The 18,799-nt window shown below is 39.5% G+C and overlaps 2 protein-coding genes across 4 annotated transcripts in view; one reads left to right on the forward strand and one right to left on the reverse strand.

Moving 5' to 3' along the window:
- The window catches only part of LOC122542453 (signal-induced proliferation-associated 1-like protein 2), a 557,075-nt gene extending 544,013 nt beyond the window's left edge, over nt 1-13,062 (reverse strand). Inside the window, exon 1 of one of the 3 annotated variants that reach the window (XM_043680159.1) lies at nt 12,839-13,062. The gene's annotated coding sequence lies outside the window, so the exon portion shown is untranslated. Of the gene's footprint in view, nt 1-12,355; nt 12,808-12,838 lie in introns of those variants that run through there. The other 2 variants (XM_043680169.1, XM_043680179.1) reach the window with 2 other exon arrangements.
- A 255-nt stretch (nt 13,063-13,317) lies between these two features.
- On the forward strand, nt 13,318-17,301 carry map10 (microtubule associated protein 10). Its single transcript, XM_043680206.1, has one exon. The coding sequence runs from the start codon at nt 13,454-13,456 to the stop codon at nt 16,265-16,267; it is 2,814 nt and encodes a 937-aa protein (XP_043536141.1). The 5' UTR covers nt 13,318-13,453; the 3' UTR covers nt 16,268-17,301.
- The last annotated feature ends 1,498 nt before the right edge of the window (nt 17,302-18,799 follow it).

Consider the following 18,799-nt stretch of genomic DNA (forward strand, 5'->3'; position numbering starts at 1 on the left):
AACAATGACTATGGAAGCAGTTACCAAATCACAAGATATTACAATATATGGTATCCCCGATTGGTCTTTTTGGACAATGGGCCAAATTTTCAAAGCAGTGCTTCAGTCACTTCACAGTCAATTCAGAATTTAAAACACATCACAAGTTACTGTGTGGACTTTGAATTTAATCAAAATGGTAAAATCATCTGCAAGAACATGAATCAAAAGACATCGTTGGTACTGCCAAAGGGACCATAAAAAAGGAACCGTCAGAATATCTTCAAATTACAGTTCAGCTATCCTCAGATTATTAACTGGAATTAATTGAATGGCAAACCTGACAGTGGAGAACCTGAGACCATCAGGAAGGAAAGGAAAGACATTCTACCTTCTACCCAACAAACTATCATTCTTCCAAGTCCGAACAACATGCGTTCAGGGTGAATATGGAGAAACTTGGGGGAGGTGGTGTTGAATTTGGGTCTGAAAAGTTTACTCCATTGAATGCAATAAAGCACCATTCACTATGATGATGTCAAGATGACTTGGTAGACAGTAAAGTAGCATCTTGTGCTTGACAAACCCTAGATTTTAGTAGTAATGTACGGCCCACTCTTGTAACTTCTAAGTAGTTACAGAGATGCAATAAACTATAATCTGGTTTATCATACAACTCTTATCTTGTTAAATGAGAAGGTGACACTCGTATACATTAAATGACATACAAACTAAAAGAACCAACACATTTGGAACATATGGTTGGCAGCACACACAAGTCTCCAGAACCCATTCTCTAATTTCTAATATGCACACATTTGCATTTAGAGTCTCTTTTAATCTACATAGCATGGGCATCTTTTTTTCTACTCGATCCTTGCTTGTTCTCCAAACCTTTTAGAATATCTATTATGGCCTTCAGATCAAAGTAAATGTTTTATAATGTGCCATAATAAATCTAATAACAGCTTTTAGCTACTGCACTACCGTGTTTTGTAAAGCAGCAGAACATTATATCACACCTCATTTTTAAAAATTTAAAATATCAGGTAAATTTAAAGATAAACAAGCAAAGAATATAAATTTAATTGACAGTAAAACTTCTGAAATGGACAAAAATAATAGCCTCCTGTGCTGTGCCAAATGATTCTAATCTAAACAGTTGTTTGAAAATTCATTTTCTCTTCATGAATTTCAAATTGATCAGTTCATTGAGCTTTCCCAATACATTATTAATACTAAACAGAATTTTTCTTTTAAAGTGCATTACTAAATTACTTCCTAAATTTTAAACATCTGACTATTCAATCTAATAAAAATCCTCAGTCATATACAGCAGAAATAGTCCCACAGCATTAGTCTGAATTACTGCTTTTGCTTCATTCTTGAACTGACATTGCCTCTTAAAAAATTATTTCTGTACTACTTACATTTTTTGGAACAAGCATTAAAACCAATACAATCTTATTATCACACCTTTATTCCCCATTTTTGCTCTTCCCCTGCCTCTACAGTCTAAATACTTAGATCTAAGACAAAAAAAAGCATATGCAATTTAAACCAGGATAACAAAACAAGTTACAGCCTTCTCATTCCACAATCAGTAGAAATCTTATATTCTGTCTTGGTATGTTTGAATATGCAAATCATTATTACCAGGGAATAGTTATCTTATTCCAAATCAAAATTGCTCAACTCACCAGCCCTCTTCAGCCCTAAACACTCATGTCACAAGGTTTACCAGGGGCTCACTTATTATTTTACACAATACACACAATTTTTCAAAGGAACAACCTTCAGCACTGATACCCAGTAATGCTCTGCAGTGCTTAATGTGCTATGTTACATGATTCACACTGGGATATTACCTGCACGCTGTCATAATTTGGAGATGCCAGTGTTGGTCTCTATCCTCCCCTTGGATGGATTCACAGCATCACATGACTGAACACACATTACAAGATTATTTATGCAGCAGATTACTGGATTATGTACAGAATTCTGCTCATGGTAAATAGAATACTATGCGGCTTTAAATTTACAACAATATTATTCTGCTGCTAAACCTGCCTAACAGTTTGCTTTTTTGGGGAATCAAAATATCCAAAGTCTTAAGTAAACACAATCTAAATATCAGACCTCAACTCTCATTCATCAGGAAACTTTGCAGACTGATTAATGTGTTGCTAAACTGTATTTTAAGGATTTTTAATATTTTAATATTGCATTATAGCTGAAATGGGGTAGGACTTTGTTTTTAATACATTATACTGGCAGATCTCCTGTCATATTGAACAAAATACAGTTTTAGATGGTCAGAAGTGTTATATTAGGTAATATCAAATGTATTAGATCCACTGTGCCAACAAGTACGTGTTTTCAAGCTGTAGCTGGATAAATACATCTACATAAAAAGATGAGTTCAGAATTCTCAGCATGAACAAATGAATGTACATCTGTTACAAACCAGTCTCTGAATCAAAAAAAACTTGCAAATTTTTTTTTTCTGTATAGAATTATCTAAAAGAGCTTCTAAAATTCTTGTATTAGCATATTTAGAAGTAAATTTGAAACAGTAAATCCAAATACATCCCCAAAAAGCCCAACAATTGACAGTTTATTATTTAACAGATTCATTTAAAGAAGAATACTGACATAATTCAATTCCTTCATTGGTTGAGGGTGTCACATCCTACCTAGGCCCATTGCAAATTACATTCAAGGTGGTGGTGAGCTGCCTTCTTAAACTTCTGAAGTCCTTTTTGGGGGGGGGGGGGGAGATAAGCATACTGTGTGACTTTCCAGCCAGCAACATTTTCGGAATTGTGGGGACAGGTCGCTATTTTGCTTCACATGAAAACATTATAGTTTTGGATAAAGTATGAACTCTAAATCCATGTAGAATGAGAGAGCTGACTCTTTGGGAAAGCTTTTGTTAATCAAAAAGTCAATTTTATGGTTCTTACTACACTATATGCAACCAAGCAAGAGCAAAATAAATCAGGGACAGTGATTTTGGGAAGAAAAGGTTTTTCCAATTTGAATAATACTTAAAAACCAAATAAATTGTTCAATCCAAAAACAAATTTTGTAAGTCTTTGAAATCTACAAGCGATTTTTTTCTGTTGCTAATTTGGACAGTTAACAAGACAGCAATTTATCAGCTTTGATTTGTGGTGAATCCAGTCTGGATGAAAAAAAATAGCTTCTGGTCTCGCCTCAGCAACAAAGCATGTCATGTCAGCTTTATTTTACCTATCACCTTACATAAATATTATGGGTTCTAATTTTAAATTTGTTCATGGGATATGGGTGACACTTACTGGGCCAACATGCATTGCATATGTCGAACTGCTTGGAGAAGGTGGTGGCAGCTGTTTTGAACTGCTGCAGGTTTAGGTTGCAAGTACACCCACAGTTCTGTTACAAAGAGAGTTCCATGATTTTGACCTAACAATAGCGAAGGTGTGGAATTTTAGCTCCAATTTAGGATTTTGTGTGGCTTGGAGGAACTTGCAGATGGTGTTCCAATGTACCTCTGCTCTGGACCTTCTAGATGACACACGTTGCAGACTTGAAAAATGTCGTCAAAATAGGTCTGGATATGTTGCTGATAAAACAGTTTGGAAATAGAATCAGCAATGCACTTTTGTAGCAAACGTGGATACAGCTCTGCAGTCACCTTGCATGTACTTAGAGAATATGGGGAATTATGCAAAGATTGACATTTTATGTTTTAAAAACAGGCGACTGAAATGAGCAACAGATAAATTAAAAGCAGTGTTCAAAAAGGTGACTGGTTGTCTTGAAAGAAGATGGCGACTACAAGTAAACAACTGTTTGATCAAGTAGTAACTGAAGTTCGAGTCGCAGACAATTTGGCACGGACTGGGTGTCCAGATGCAACTTTTGCTGGCAACAAGAGAACTTTATTGAACCAGTGATCAGTTATTGACAGAGACTTTTGGTGCTGCCACTTGGTGTCAGGTAACAGAATAGCTTGGTACTGAGAATAGGTTACAAAGAGTTTGGGGGTGCGGCAGGTAGGGAGCGGTTCGCAGAGAGACAGACACAGAAATATCAGCAGTAAAAGTTCACTAAACCTAAAAACCAGTTTACCTTTTCTCCAACAGTTATTGCAAGCTGACTTTTAGTTGATCAGTCAAACTTGTTAATGAGTGAACCACCCACTTTGTGCCCCTTATCAACGAGTGGAAGCATCCGGAAAAAGACGACCGAGGCAGCATTCTGGCCACAAGAGTCAGAAGGATCATTTCATCATTAGAAACTGGAAACCTGTCCTTCCCGTTTTTCTTCACTGTGCATAATGTATTTTACATTTGTCAATGTGTGTTCACGTGTATTTTAAAAAGGTTTATAACAGGGATTTGAGGTTAATTAATAGCATTATATACTGCTAATGTGCAACTGCCTACCTGTAGCTAGCATCAAAATTACTAGTAATAAATAGTTATTCTTGTTAAGTATAGAAACTTGGTCCCTGCTTTGTCAAACTGGGTCAGAAAGAAATCAGGTAAATTAGGGAACTTTGTGTGTATTTTATAAAATGTTTAATTCTTGTGACAACTCCAAGAGTAGCCGGTCTTGATTTCCAGCATGCTACCTTGACATTCCAATTGCAACATTTGCAGCTTAAAGTCGCATTTACCTATACAAGCTTCTCTTTCAGGGAAACATTAGGATACTATAACATGATGCTATAGACGCTGCAAACCGCACATTTCTAGAATTATATAGTGCGGATTCAGCATGTCAGGAGGTCAGTCTCACATCCCTCAGAATGAGCAATTCACCTACAGCCAATCGCTTACCTTTTCCCTGCTGCCCTGAAAATAGTTTTGTTTTTTCAGTAATGATCCAATTCCTTTTTAAAAGCCCTATTTGATCCTACCACTACCAAACTCTCAGGCACTGCTTCCCAGATTTGAAATACTTGCTATTTGGAAACTTTTTTTTCCCCAAATCACCACTGCTTACTTGTTTGCAGTTACTTTAGATCTGTGCTCCTAATTCTCAATACTATCACAAGTGTGAAGTTTGTTCCCATCTACTTCTGCCCAAGCACCCTATGACTATGAATACCTATAAGAAAGGTCACCTCGACAGTACAAACCTCTCCAGTTTTTCCATTAATGTTTTATGAATCCCAAGTTACTCCAACAATAGAAACACTTAACTGCCAGAGATAGTAATGCCATAAAATAGTGGCAAGATTTGATCAATGGTATACCCCCATTTTAGTCCAGAATGCCTTATTTGATTATGCTTTGGAGCTGAAGCAATGTTTATATTATTTGACCAATAATAGCTATGGTAAAGGAAAGTCATAGTCAAATTCAAATCCAATTTCAATCTTATGCAATACTTTAGAGGTTTTATTCAATAAAATTCAGTCAAAGATCTTAGAACAGTTAAAACATGATTCAAAATCACTTTGCAAAATCGTATTTTAGGAGGAATATTATTTCAGAATCAATAGAAAGGAACAAAAAATTTTTGGATATGGTAAAGTTAAAATTGAGTTGTGAATACATTGTCATTTAGAAGGTTTGTAGCTCAGGTTGAGGTTTAGGGTGTAGGTTTGCTCGCTGAGCTGTAGGTTTGATATCCAGACGTTTCATTACCTGGCTAGGTAACATCATCAGTGGCGACCTCCAAGTGAAGTGAAGCTGTTGTCTCCTGCTTTCTATTTATATCTTTCTCCTATTTTTCATCCGTGTGTAGGGCTATGAGGGAGAGGGGGTCGTTTTGTGGCTAGCTGGTGTTCACACGGATGAAAAAAACCACCATTTCGACTGGGACAACACGTCTATCCTGGGACAGGCTAAGCAAAGACATGCCAGAGAATTCCTAGAGGCCTGGCGCTCCAACCACAACGCCATAAACAAGCACATAGATCTAGATGCCATCTATCAACCCCTCAGCAAACGAACAGGAAATGACATCACCACAAACCCCAGGAACCCCATCCAGGAGAAAGATATAAATAGAAAGCAGGAGACAACAGCTTTGCTTCACTTGGAGGTCGCCACTGATGATGTTACCTAGTCAGGTAATGAAACGTCTGGATATCAAACCTACAACTCAGTGAGCAAACCTACACCCTAAATTGTCATTTAGAAAATGGACAATGTTGGTGTGTTGCATTTACTGCTCTACTAATCGAGACTTCTGGAATAATTTGTCAAATAACAATGTATTTAATAGAAACTCAATCTTCTAGTCATGAACAATAAAACTATTGCAAACACCCACTTTAAAAATAAATCTCAGAAGTACTGCTGCACAGGTTGCTGCATTTTGCTGCATTCAACATATGTTATGATTATGCAATCTCAAGAGATACCAGCAGTTGATTTTTTGCTTCAAGCGCTGACTTTGTATTCAGCCCCAGCTGAATCAGTGCATTGTGCAGAATTGTGCTGTATCTGGTATCCATAAATTAAACACCCTCAAGCAGCAGAACCACCAAACATTCTTTTCTACCCCCCCACCCCCAATCTCCACTAATTACCATTTCAAAAGGCTAAATTCTGCATCACTCCAGGAAGACGGCAAACACTTCAGTGAATTTGCACATGCTAGAATACATACCAGCAAATTCAAGATAGCAGGCTCTTGTTACAGTCCTCCCATAATACAACTTTCAAAATGAAGAAGGTTCTGATTGAGTGAACTAACTGCAAAACTAAAATGTTGTTCAGTGCAAACTGCCATGTACAAAAGCTCTCTTTAGATTGTCACAGCATGAGCCATGACCACAGCATCTGCAAACCCTCTGGTGTTCCCTTCCCCCATTCGAAAAACACAAAACAGTGAAGGTAACACTGAAACTACTATTTCTCATCTGGGAAAAGCTCAGTTCCTTCCTAATGTTTAGCTCATCAGCATAAAATTAGCACAATCAGCACATCACATCAGCACAGAAATCCAAATTGGAATCATTTCACATGCAGTAGCCCTTCAATGATTTTCCACAATTCTTCAACAACTAGTGTCACAGATCAGCAGTGTGAACCCTCAGCTTTAATATTAGTCTGTGGCCTGAGATCAAGTTATTCATACAACAAATTCTTATTTAAATCTTTTGAGCGCAGCTTGAAATGAAATAAACAGGATGAGTATTAATTTGGATCTATCAACAGTATTTTTTACTATTGCTTCACAAAACCCAGCATGCAGTTCTCACCAAGGAATTAGATTGCTATTTCAGCATTTGAAGCCAGCTACCACACACTTTAGCCCTCAATGTAAGTGAATTAACCAGATAACACATTTCAGAGCTCCAATATCGATGTACTGTGTCAAATTTCTGATCCAACAGAACACTATTCTCAAGATATGTTTTTAATTTTTTCAGGAAAAGATTTCCTTATATTTTGTGGGTGATGATCCAAAATGCTCAGTTATTTAGATATCAAGATGAGTCGTAGTAGCTTCATGCAACTACAACAATCTGTTTTACTTTGCAATATCTGGAAACTTCCGTTATGAATGACAAAGAATCTGCAAGAAATTTAAAAACAGTCTAATTAGGAGGGGAAGAAAAGCATGGTCCAAATTCAAAGCAGCTGCACCTTACATGTTTTCTGAAATCCCTTTGAAACTGCTTGATATATATGGTGTTACAGTGATCACGGCTCCATTTGCTGTTCCAACATTGAACTGCAAAGTCAAGTTGCTCAAAATGGCAAGAGTTTAGTACTCCAGCTTTCCACTTTTTATTTAAAATAATTCAAAGCATTATTACTAACTATACTTGATTACTGATTAAACTTCATAATTTGTCCAAAGACAAGTATTGTAAAGCCAGAGTGTTGAAGAAATAACAAATAAAGGGACATCAACAGTTTACATGCAATATAGAAATTTTATGCACTTGTAAATTTAGCTCTTCCTTGGTGATAAGACAGTAAACCTTCCACTTCTAAGATGAATCTTACATTAAAAAGAGAAACTCAAACACAGACAGGGTTAGTCTGCAGATCTAAGCTGTAAAATTACTTTTAAAATTAAAAATTACTATCAACTTGCATATTAATCAAAAAAGCCATCAAGAATTTGTTGAAGGTAAATTCTATTTAACTCACTTGAGTGTTTGATGAGGTAAGAGGGATGGTTTATGATAGCCATGTGTTTGATGTGGTGTGCATCAACTTCCAAATGGCATTTGGTCCTTAACAAAGTTGACATCCGTGGAAAAGGAAAAGGCCAGTAACACCATGGACACAAAGCTGATTGAACAACTGGAAAATGCAATGAAAATGATGCTTTCTGGAACTGGGGGTGATATTCAGCGAGGTTCCCCATGGGTTGGAAATGGAACCCTGCTTTTCTTGATTATATTATTAATGTCGACTTTGGCGTACAGAGGACAAATTTCAAAATTTGCAAACAACAGAGGCAGTTAGAAATAGCACTTGGGCGAATGGGATCAAAGGTTATGGGGCGAAAGCAGGATTAGGCTATTGAGTTGGATGATCAGCCATGATCATAAACAAATGGCACAAAGGGCTGAATGGCCTCTTCCTATCTTCTATGTTTCTATGACACAGAGCTTGCACAGGTTCCCTTCTGTATAATTAATGAAGGTAGAAAGGCAGATTGAAAAGTGGTTCACAAAGCATCAGGGATCCTGGGCTTTGTAAAGAGTGTATAAAACCAAAGATGTTCTGATGAATTTGGAGAAAACATGGATTCTGCCTTCATTTGACCACTGTGTCCATTACTGGCCACCATCTCAGTAGCATTCTGAAAAAAACCACCATTTCGACTGGGACAACACATCTATCCTGGGACAGGCTAAGCAAAGACATGCCAGAGAATTCCGAGAGGCCTGGCACTCCAACCACAACGCCATAAACAACCATATAGATCTAGATGCCATCTATCAACCCCTCAGAAAACAAACAGGAAATGACATCACCACAAACCCCAGGAACCCCATCCAGGAGAAAGATATAAATAGAAAGCAGGAGACAACAGCTTCGCTTCACTTGAAGGTCGCCACTGATGTTACCTAGCCAGGTAATGAAACGTCTAGATATCAAACCTACAGCTCAGCGAGCAAACCTACACCCTAAACCTCAACCTGAGCTTCACAAACCTTGCAATCTGAAGACATTACAGTAGATTCAGGAAAGATTCACGAGAATGGGGATTCAGGGTCGAGAAACATTCTATGACAAGGATAGATTAAAGAAATTGTTCAGAAGCTTTTCTTGGAGTAGAGAAAATTAAGAGATGATTTAGAATGTTACATGTCAGGGACACAGTAGATAGGGAGATGCCCTGCTTGCTAGCAAAAGAGTCAAAATCGAAAGGATGCTGATTTAAAATAAATAACAAAAGTACCAACAACGGTGAATGTTTTTTAAACAAAACAACACTGCACATAGTTAGAATCTGAACTGCTGTCTGAGTATGATGGCAGCATATTGAAGTAGTCTTCGGAGGAGAAGTGGATTTTTACTTTTTACTTCAAGGCATGTGTTGTTGCAGGCAACACCAACATTTACTGCATATTTGCAAGGTTGGTGGTGTGTTGCATTTTTGATGCACTGCAGTCACTAGGGTCCAAGTCTGCCCACAGTGCTGTAAGAAAGGGAGATCCAGGATTTGACGCAGTGTTAACGAAGAAACCATACAATTCCCAGTCAGATTGGTGTGGGGATTGCAGAGCAACTTGCAGCTTATGTACCCACGCAATTGTTGCCTTCTGTGATTTTCTGTCTCTGTTCTGAAGAGTCGCCAGAGTTAAAACGCTAACTCGGCTTTCTTCCCACAGGTATTGGCAGACCTGAGTTTTGCCAGTGATTTTTATTTTTGTTTCAACTGTCCAGCCTCTGCACTTTTGTTTTATTCTACTTTTATCTTTCTAGATGGTGGCAGTCAAAGTTTTGGTCAAAGCAGCATTAGTGGGTTGTGAGAGTGCATTTTGTAGACATACACTGCTGCCTGAGTACATTGTCAATTTAAGCAATGTTTCGGGATGTAGTGCCAGCCAAGTGGATTACTTTGTCCTAGATTGGGTCAAACCTTCTTGAGTCACTTTCCTGACTTGTGCCTTGTACAATGTGAGCAGGCTTTGGGGAGACAGTACCTGAAGCAACAAGATTCAGCAGCACTACAAGGAAAGGGTAAAGAGGCAAGCTACTATGACAAAGAGTTAGCACAGAGACAGTGGGCTGAATGGTCTCTATTTACGCTGCAATCATTCCATGATTATCTCTCCAAAAACAGTACTGTACCATGTTACCACTATTAATCTAATGAATCACAGTTTGCTTTCTCAGTTTCAAAGTCTCATTATTCAGGAGAAGATTTAGCAAGCTGACAAAATCCAGTCCAGAAGCAACCTTTATGCTACATCATGGTAGAGATTTAGTTGAACACTCACAATTTTAGCTGTTTTCAGTAATGTGTGCTAATGATCATAATATTAAGAACAACACTTTTCAACACTGCCAAATTAAAAGAATGTGTTGCAGGACAGCACGTACTTACATAGCCCATCGCACAGCTGCCATCATTATCAATACAATTTCAAAGCAAGATATTCAATTCCCTCTATTCATTGAAAACTGCAAATAATCAACCGTTGCCCTGACAACTTTTAAGTCTGAAGACTGAGCTTACTTAAGGCTGTAGAACATGCAGGATAGCCTCTTCTCTAACTCCACTGACCAATTTTTCCAACAGCTGTTGCATTGAAATTTTAGAAATCAGTGTACAATAGAAGCTTCTTTACTGAAGACAACATTTAAAAAACCAAAATGATTGTTGGAAGTTTAACAGTAAATAGAAACGGTCTTCTGGAAAACATTTTTCTATCAATGTTCCAGTTCCTTTGTAGATTTGTTACAGCCAGACTTTCCTAGATAATTCTTATCTGTATTTCAGTAATTCCACATGGATCTCACTGGGATTGGCAGTGTACCATTACAAGGAACAGCATACACAAAATATTAAAAAGTGGATAGTTTATGCAAAACGCTTCAGTTGTGGGCAAAAACAACAGAGTCACTCTGACATCTCGTCAGACCAATAATCATTTAATTGGCTTACTTAAAAATAAGCATAATACTATTCATCTTTTAATATTGAGTTATAAAGCCATTAGCTTCTGCCCAGACTGACTAAAAAACAATGTCAAACAGTGTCATTTTTATATAAACAGTACTGTCAGAGGTGAAAACTATTCAGAACTATATACAATGGTTTTGCCCAAAGCATTGGATTCGCCTTTCAAACCTTGTCACAATCAAAATGTATTAAGTAATTATAATAAATGAAGTATTGCTTTAATATATAAGTGCTGCAAATACTACGTCTAATTTACTACCACGTTTTCCTAAATTCCTAATCCATACCCTTATGTGAAGACAAAAATAAAGCTCTGCAAGGTTATCACGACAAACGCTGCCACGAGGGCTAAAGCAAATAAACGGAGCAAATTTTGTAGAAATTGTAATTATTATCGGTCATTTGTTGTTCATTTACCATGAATATATATGGACTGTAATGAAAATACTTAAAGATACCTTTTAACTAGTGTTAAATAAGTGTTGAAGGTGATCAATTACATTGTTCCTAGGCAGCGGCAGTGGAATCATTACAAGTTGGCGGGATTTTCAGTTGTAGATAACGCAATGTTACTTAGTGGACATGAATCAAAAACACGTCCTTGAAAGATGTATGATATTAATATGTACACATAATCCGCTATGGTTGAAGGGAGCATTGATCAACAAAACGAAATCTGCCGCAATGTTCGTTTCTCCGTGCGACGATTTCACAATTTGTAATAAACCATTGTGAAATAATGCTAATGATTAGCTTGCACCCCATAATCAGCTTCAAATATTAATTGTAGCGGTGTTGTACCAAGTTCTAGGCGTAGACTTATGGACAGTGCACTAAAAGGTGCAAAATAGTCAACAGTACTGACCACTAAAGAAAATATCCATGTGGTAAGAATTCTGTTGCAAACTCAACTCAGAAATTCTACTGTGTAGTAATTCTAAGCCATCTAGCGGACAAATCTAGGAGGCAGGAAAATATACAATCAAACCAATTTCTCAGAAAAAAAATGTATCAACCAATGCCCTCAACTTCCAGAAAAACAAGGTAATGCGCAATTGGAATCCCAGTAGGGCACACACTTCTCAACGATAAGTCTGCATTCAGAGTCCGAATCAACGAAATATTTTATTAGTTACCAGGGTCCGGTGGATTTTACGGGTTCGTGAGTGAGGGGCAACTACGCGGAAAGGGAAGATGATAGGGACTTGGAAAACAAATTCTTTTGTTTCAACAGAAGATAATATATGGGTAAATAAATAAGCTGGACCACCTGGTTTTCCTCGCCGAATCGATATCCACACCAGCCCTCAAAAACAGATCTTTTGTGGAAAATATCCCGTTATTCCTGACCGGTTTCGTGATCCAGAAAACATCAATAATACAACCAACCAGAGGAGGGTCTGTTGTCCTGCCTTCGGAAATTGGTGGTCGGTGGAGAGACCTTGCTGAGCGCTCTCTGCCATGGGGGTAATCCTGAATGGATTGGAGCTGCGGGAAGTGAATATTTATGGAGACGCCAGGACGGGTGGGAGGAAATTGTCGTGAATAAATAAAAAAATACTATTTCGAAGCGGGGGAAGGGACCAAGTAGCAACCCATCTGCCCACCAACAGCAGTAAGCCCTGCCACACCTCAACAGACCGAGCGAGCCCAGTTAAAGGTGAACTCTCATCACCGGGCTCCCCTCTTTAAAAAGAACACTGACTTGTCAACACGCCGCCGCTTCGCAATCTCCCTTTCAGCTTCGTCCTACCTGAAGTCGCGGCGCTCGGAGCCGGACATACAAACTGGATCGTTTCATATAGTCCCGAAGCTATGCAACAGCATAGAACCACTAACCGATCCTGATCCCAATCCACAGATCCCAGCCTCCGATTGCCACTGCAAGAGCAGCAGCAGCACCACCTCCCACAGCCAGTAGGCTGGGAAAGTTTTCACATTCTCCCGCACCTCTACCCAACCTGACGCCAGATGTCCCTCCCCTCACCCACCGGCCATACACTCACCCCATTGGTCATCCGCCCTCCACGCCCCGCGAGGGCATTGCAACCGCGCTTTCCATTGGTCACCGCACCGCCCCCTCCGCCCCTTCTATTAATTGCGCAGCGAAATCTGTGGCTTGAAGGCATGCTGGGATGTGTAGTTATTTTGCGGCCCTTCCCCTAGAGAAATTGGGAACTAATTGATCGGGAAACAAACTACAACTCCCGGAGGGCAACGCGCGATTCCAGCCAGGTTTCGCGATACTTTTCGGGCGCTGTTGCTAAGGTTTCGGCTTTGAAGCTTCTCCGGACGAAGTTTGCTCGAGTTTTCGTTACCCAGAAACGTTATCGCACGGAGAGAGGGGAAAATCAAGCCTCCCGTCATTATGACCATCAGTGAGAGTGCAGCCAAAGCGCCCACCATGGAAACGTTGTTTTCCTTGGAGCTGTTGGTGGATAATGTGCGACTTGAGCCTGGGCCTTGGACTCCCGGACCTGGACCTTTGTTTGCGGTGGCTTTCAGGCTGTTAGACTTTCCAACCTTACTTGTCCATCAAATTGAACCGGAGCGAGCGGAATGTATACGGCGGAGCTGGGTGTCCGACAAGGAGAAAGCGATCCCTGAACGAGCACCCTATGGTTCTGACGTCCCGTTCAGCAAAGGGAAATCGTGCCTATTCAAGATCAGCCTAGCGTCCCTGCACAGCCATTTGAGCAACACACCTTTGTACGTCATGCTGCTGGACGTCTTCCCTCGGGTACCCAAGTTCCTTGGCAGTTGCCTAATTTCTCTAGCAGATGCGGTGGATAAAATCAGAAGAGAAGTTGAGGAGATCGGGATGCCGTCCATGCATGGTAGTAAGGGTCTTCACGCTTTGTACAATCTCATGGGCAGAAAAGTCGGCTACATTTCGGTGGGATACAGACTCTTGAGTTTGGGGGCGGCTTTACTGCCGCATGATCAAGAGAATGTGACTGGCGGAATGTTAGATGTCAAAGAACTTCCACTCAAAACCGTGGAAGCGCCAGTTTTGTCCGATGTTAATAAAAAGTGCGAGGAGTTTATGTCTCAACATAGCGGTAAAACATTATTTATTTCTGCAAAAAGCCCCGACCGGCTGGTGGATAATCGGATTCTCGACCAAAAAGTGCAAATACTCGATAGTGAGGTACCTGTTGTCATCTCGATGCCAAAGGAGGAAAAGCGTAAACCGCGCAAACCGACTGAGGGGGAACCCATGGAACACCAACTGGGACTGCGAAGATTAGAAACTGAACGAAGTGTGGATTTAGATGTAGACAATGTCTTTTGTCCACCCCCTATGTATTACACACGGTCAACAAATGAATCCAAAGAAAAAATAGCTGAAGTACGCAGAGTAGTCGAACCCGATACAATGTCAGCTCCATTGGAGGAACAAGATACGGATGATGCTGGTGGATCGTTCGATATTAAACAGAATGTAAATTATTCTCATCTGCCTGTAAGTCAGTCGGAAACTACATCTAGGTTAAAGCCACAAGTATACGATACAAGCCCACAGTTTGATCCATGTAATAACATCAGTCAGTTACCTTTATTAAATGCGCTTCTAATAGAACTTTCTTTGCTACATAATCAGGTTCCCCAGGGGATTCCTCTTCCCGTTCACCCTAAACTTACATGGCTTTACAGTGGATTAGAGAATGATTCACCCAAAGTTCATAAACCAATTCGTACAACAGAACCGGAGCATCCAAAGCCTACCAGTTCAAATTTAAAGATTCAAAAAGAAAAGTTTCAAAAACACATGATATCTCTAAAGCACTTTGATAAAGAAAATACAACAAAGCAAACTAATACAAAGAACAAATCTAAGCATCCAAAAAGAAAGCTGACGTATGGATTAACACACACATTGCGGTTAAGACTCCAGAAGACAAACCCAGAAATGCTGATATTGCATGAGCAAAGGGAGCTGTCAAGAAATAAACAACTGAAAGAGAGAAAGACTGCAGCAACATATTGTAAAAGCAAAAGTGGTCCATCAACATTTCTTCAAGAAAATCAGTACCTTCCTGGAACGTTTTCTTTCCAAAGTGGCTATTTTGAAGAAAACATTGAAACATTAATTGAAAATAGTATTGAACTAGACTCTCTCCATTCTCCAAAAGTTCTCGGAAGTAGAAAAAATAAAAACACAGGTAATTTTGGAGAAACATCCAAACTGGAAAATGTCACTAATAAAGAACAGATGTGTGTTCAAACTCTGGGACCAACTTCAAAAGTGTCAAACTTTCAGATGTTGCAAAATGCAACAAATGACAGGATACTTGTTAGAGAAGATGTAAAGATCAATGTACCCAAAACTTTCAATCTGGATTCTGACCACCATGTCAGTGACAGAGTTAACAGGGCAGAGAATGTGCTGCAGACTTCAGAAATTAATCCTGTCTCCATAATTTATTCAACAAAAGCAGAAGACAGCGATGCACAGATTTCCTCTAATAGCTATAATGACTGCGCTGACCCAAAGTATTCTGAGGACTTCACAAGTCCTGAAGCAACAGGATTCTCAGAAGATTTTACCAGTCCTGAGCCTACAAGCAAATGTACAGATAATTTGGATAGTAGTATAGAGGCAGCCTCCACTATGGTGAAACATACGAATTCTAACAATGAGTTAGAATCTAACCTTTCAAAACATTTCAATAATGGAGCAGCTCAAAGTGAGAGGGAAGACGATTCAGTTCTATTACCTATACCATCCCAGCAATCTCCAATTCGATCTTTAAAAGGAATATCCAATGTGAAAAGTCATCATCAGAAAGTGGCTGCCTCAAATCTATCTAATGATGCTACCAGCTCAGAGGTAAATCAATTTAGAAACACATTGAACCTAACAAGCAAAGAAGAAAATAAGAAACAACTTGAGTCAACTCTATTTCACAGAGACATCAATCCAGTTAGCATAGAGCTCCCCAGGCTTTCAAGTTCAATGACTGGATGCAAGGCTTTAGAGGACAGCCAATCTTTGGGGCCATCCCAAATGAGTTCCTACATACCATCCAGTGTGTCTGACCTTGTTAGTGGTGAACTTGAAATTAACACAACAGATGTTCAAAAAGATGGCAGTGAATTGGATGCGACAGGAATGGCCAATGAGTGCATGCACATTTCTGAACTAATAACCAACAAACTTCCTGGATATACTTTATGATGTCATCATTGAAGTTACTTTGTAATTGTACTGGGCATCCTTAGACTGCATATTAGTTACGTACATTTCTTTTGACCCATAAGTAAACTTTATCTGCCCACTATGCTACTTATAATCAATGTGACTACCTATATGCGCAAAAGAGATGTGCAGTTTTAGGCCTCTTCCTGAAAGTGTTCTTCTTCTTGTCCTTTGGAACAGTAAAGAACACCCTCCTTCAATCTCCTTCCTTCATTCTCCAATTCACTTACATTCCACCTTCATTTTCTACCATTTAACTGTAGCTTGAGCTCTACAAGTCTGTACCAGTGGCTTCTCTTTACAGCACTAGAGAGATATCTTTAACCCACAATTCTTCCTCGCTATGCTGCCTTTCAAAAGCATCATATGTTAGGTCCAGCTATACATGTAATAAAAATAGAAAATGCTAGAAATATTCAGGTTAGACAGCTGGAGAAAAGTTGGCCCTGTATTTTTTGAGACAGCTGCCTGACCTCCTGATTATATTCAGCATTGTCTATTTTTATTTCAGATTTCTAGTAGTATTTTTCTTGACAACACCCAACGTGAAGTCTCCAACACCTCACATGATCCCTCCACTGGCTATTTTGGGAAGACTGCTTATTTAGCAAAGCATACATTGTACATTTTCTCCTGCTAAATATTGGGAAGAAGGAAACCACTGTCCTTGTAACAGCTATAGATTCCTAAAGCTTCACAAAGATACTAGCCAATCATTTGCTTGAAACAAACTGTGTCAGATTTGTGATGACGTTCTTGTGAGACTTGTGATGAATTCCTAATGAAGGGCTTATGCCTGAAACATCGATTCTCCTGCTCCTCAGATGCTGCCTGACCTGCTGGGCTTTTCCAGCACCACACTCTTGACTCTGATCTCCAGCATCTGCAGTCCTCACTTTCTCCATTTGTCAAATTTGACGACAAGATCAAATTCTACAACAAGCATAAGAGGTACAGTTAGTAAGTTTGCAGATGGCACCAAAATTGGAGGTATAGTGGACAGCGAAGAGGGTTACCTCAGATTACAACAGGATCTTGACCAGATGGGCCAATGGGCTGAGAAGTGGCAGATGGAGTTTAATTCAGTTAACTGCGAGGTGCTGCATTTTTGGGAAAGCAAATCTTAGCAGGACTTATACACTTAATGGTAAGGTCCTAGGAGTGTTGCTGAACAAAGAGACCTTGGAGTGCAGGTTCATAGCTCCTTGAAAGTGGAGTCGTAGGTAGATAGGATAGTGAAGAAGGCGTTTGGTATGCTTTCCTTTATTGGTCAGAGTATTGAGTACAGGAGTTGGGAGGTCATGTTGTGGCTGTACAGGACATTGGTTAGGCCACTGTTGGAATATTGCATGCAATTCTGGTCTCCTTCCTATCGTAAAGATGTTGTGAAACTTGAAAGGGTTCAGAAAAGATTTACAAGGATGTTGCCAGGGTTGGAGGATCTGAGCTACAGGGAGAGGCTGAACAGGCTGGGGCTGTTTTCCCTGGAGCATCGGAGGCTGAGGGGTGACCTTATAGAGGTTTACAAAATTATGAGGGGCATGGATAGGAAAAATAGGCAAAGTCTTTTCCCTGGGGTCGGGGAGTCCAGAACTAGAGGGCATAGTTTTAGGGTGAGGGTGAGAGGGGAAATATATAAAAGAGACCTAAGGGGCAACGTTTTCATGCAGAGGGTGGTACGTGTATGGAATGAGCTTCCAGAGAATGTGGTGGAGGCTGGTACAATTGCAACATTTAAGAGGCATTTGGATGGGTATATGAGTAGGAAGGGTTTGTAGGGATATGGGCCGGGTGCTGACAGGTGGGACTAGATTGGATTGGATATCTAGTCGGTATGGACGGGTTGGACCGAAGGGTCTGTTTCCATGCCGTACATCTCTATGACTCTTTAAGATCAAATTCAGAATTAAACTTCCTTCTCGTAGATTAGTCTACTTCTACCCGTCTCTATTCCTGACTCAGTTTTTATGGCATTTTCATCCTTTTGCATGCCTTCAGACTTTACTGTTCTAGTGTTTTATTAGTCTTGAGTTCTCCAACTGACCTCTTAAAAAAAACTGCAACTCATACAAACTACCCTGTTCAACAGTATCCCTACTTGTGCATCATACTGGTTCTCACTGATATATGTTAGTTTCTAGTCCTCCAGACCTAAGTTTTAAATTTTCTTCTCTGACTTCAGATTTTTTTTCCAACATCACCCACTTCCGATCTCTCACTTCATCACACCATTAGTAGCTGTGTCTTGAAGCATAAGTACACACTAGCTGCACTTCCAAACTTGCAACTATCTAATCTTTGGCCATCTATTCATCACATTTCTGCAGATACAGATTTGTATGACCATACCCCTCTCATTATCATCTCTCTTAAATCCACAAGCGTGGTGGACTTATAGGATATGACAGGCAAATGGTTTATCTGTCTACCGTCCGATCTGGATGGGCACCTAAAACACAATCAAATTCTGCTCTTGTCTAGTAGACCTACTCAATATTCCAGCATTATAGG

This window comes from Chiloscyllium plagiosum, chromosome 3 (assembly GCF_004010195.1).
Source record: "Chiloscyllium plagiosum isolate BGI_BamShark_2017 chromosome 3, ASM401019v2, whole genome shotgun sequence".
NCBI classification, from domain to species: Eukaryota; Metazoa; Chordata; class Chondrichthyes; order Orectolobiformes; family Hemiscylliidae; genus Chiloscyllium; species Chiloscyllium plagiosum.

Excerpts from the sequence above, each read along its gene's own strand:
- map10 (XM_043680206.1), top strand. The coding sequence starts at position 13,454 with ATGACCATCAGTGAGAGTGCAGCCAAAGCGCCCACCATGGAAACGTTG.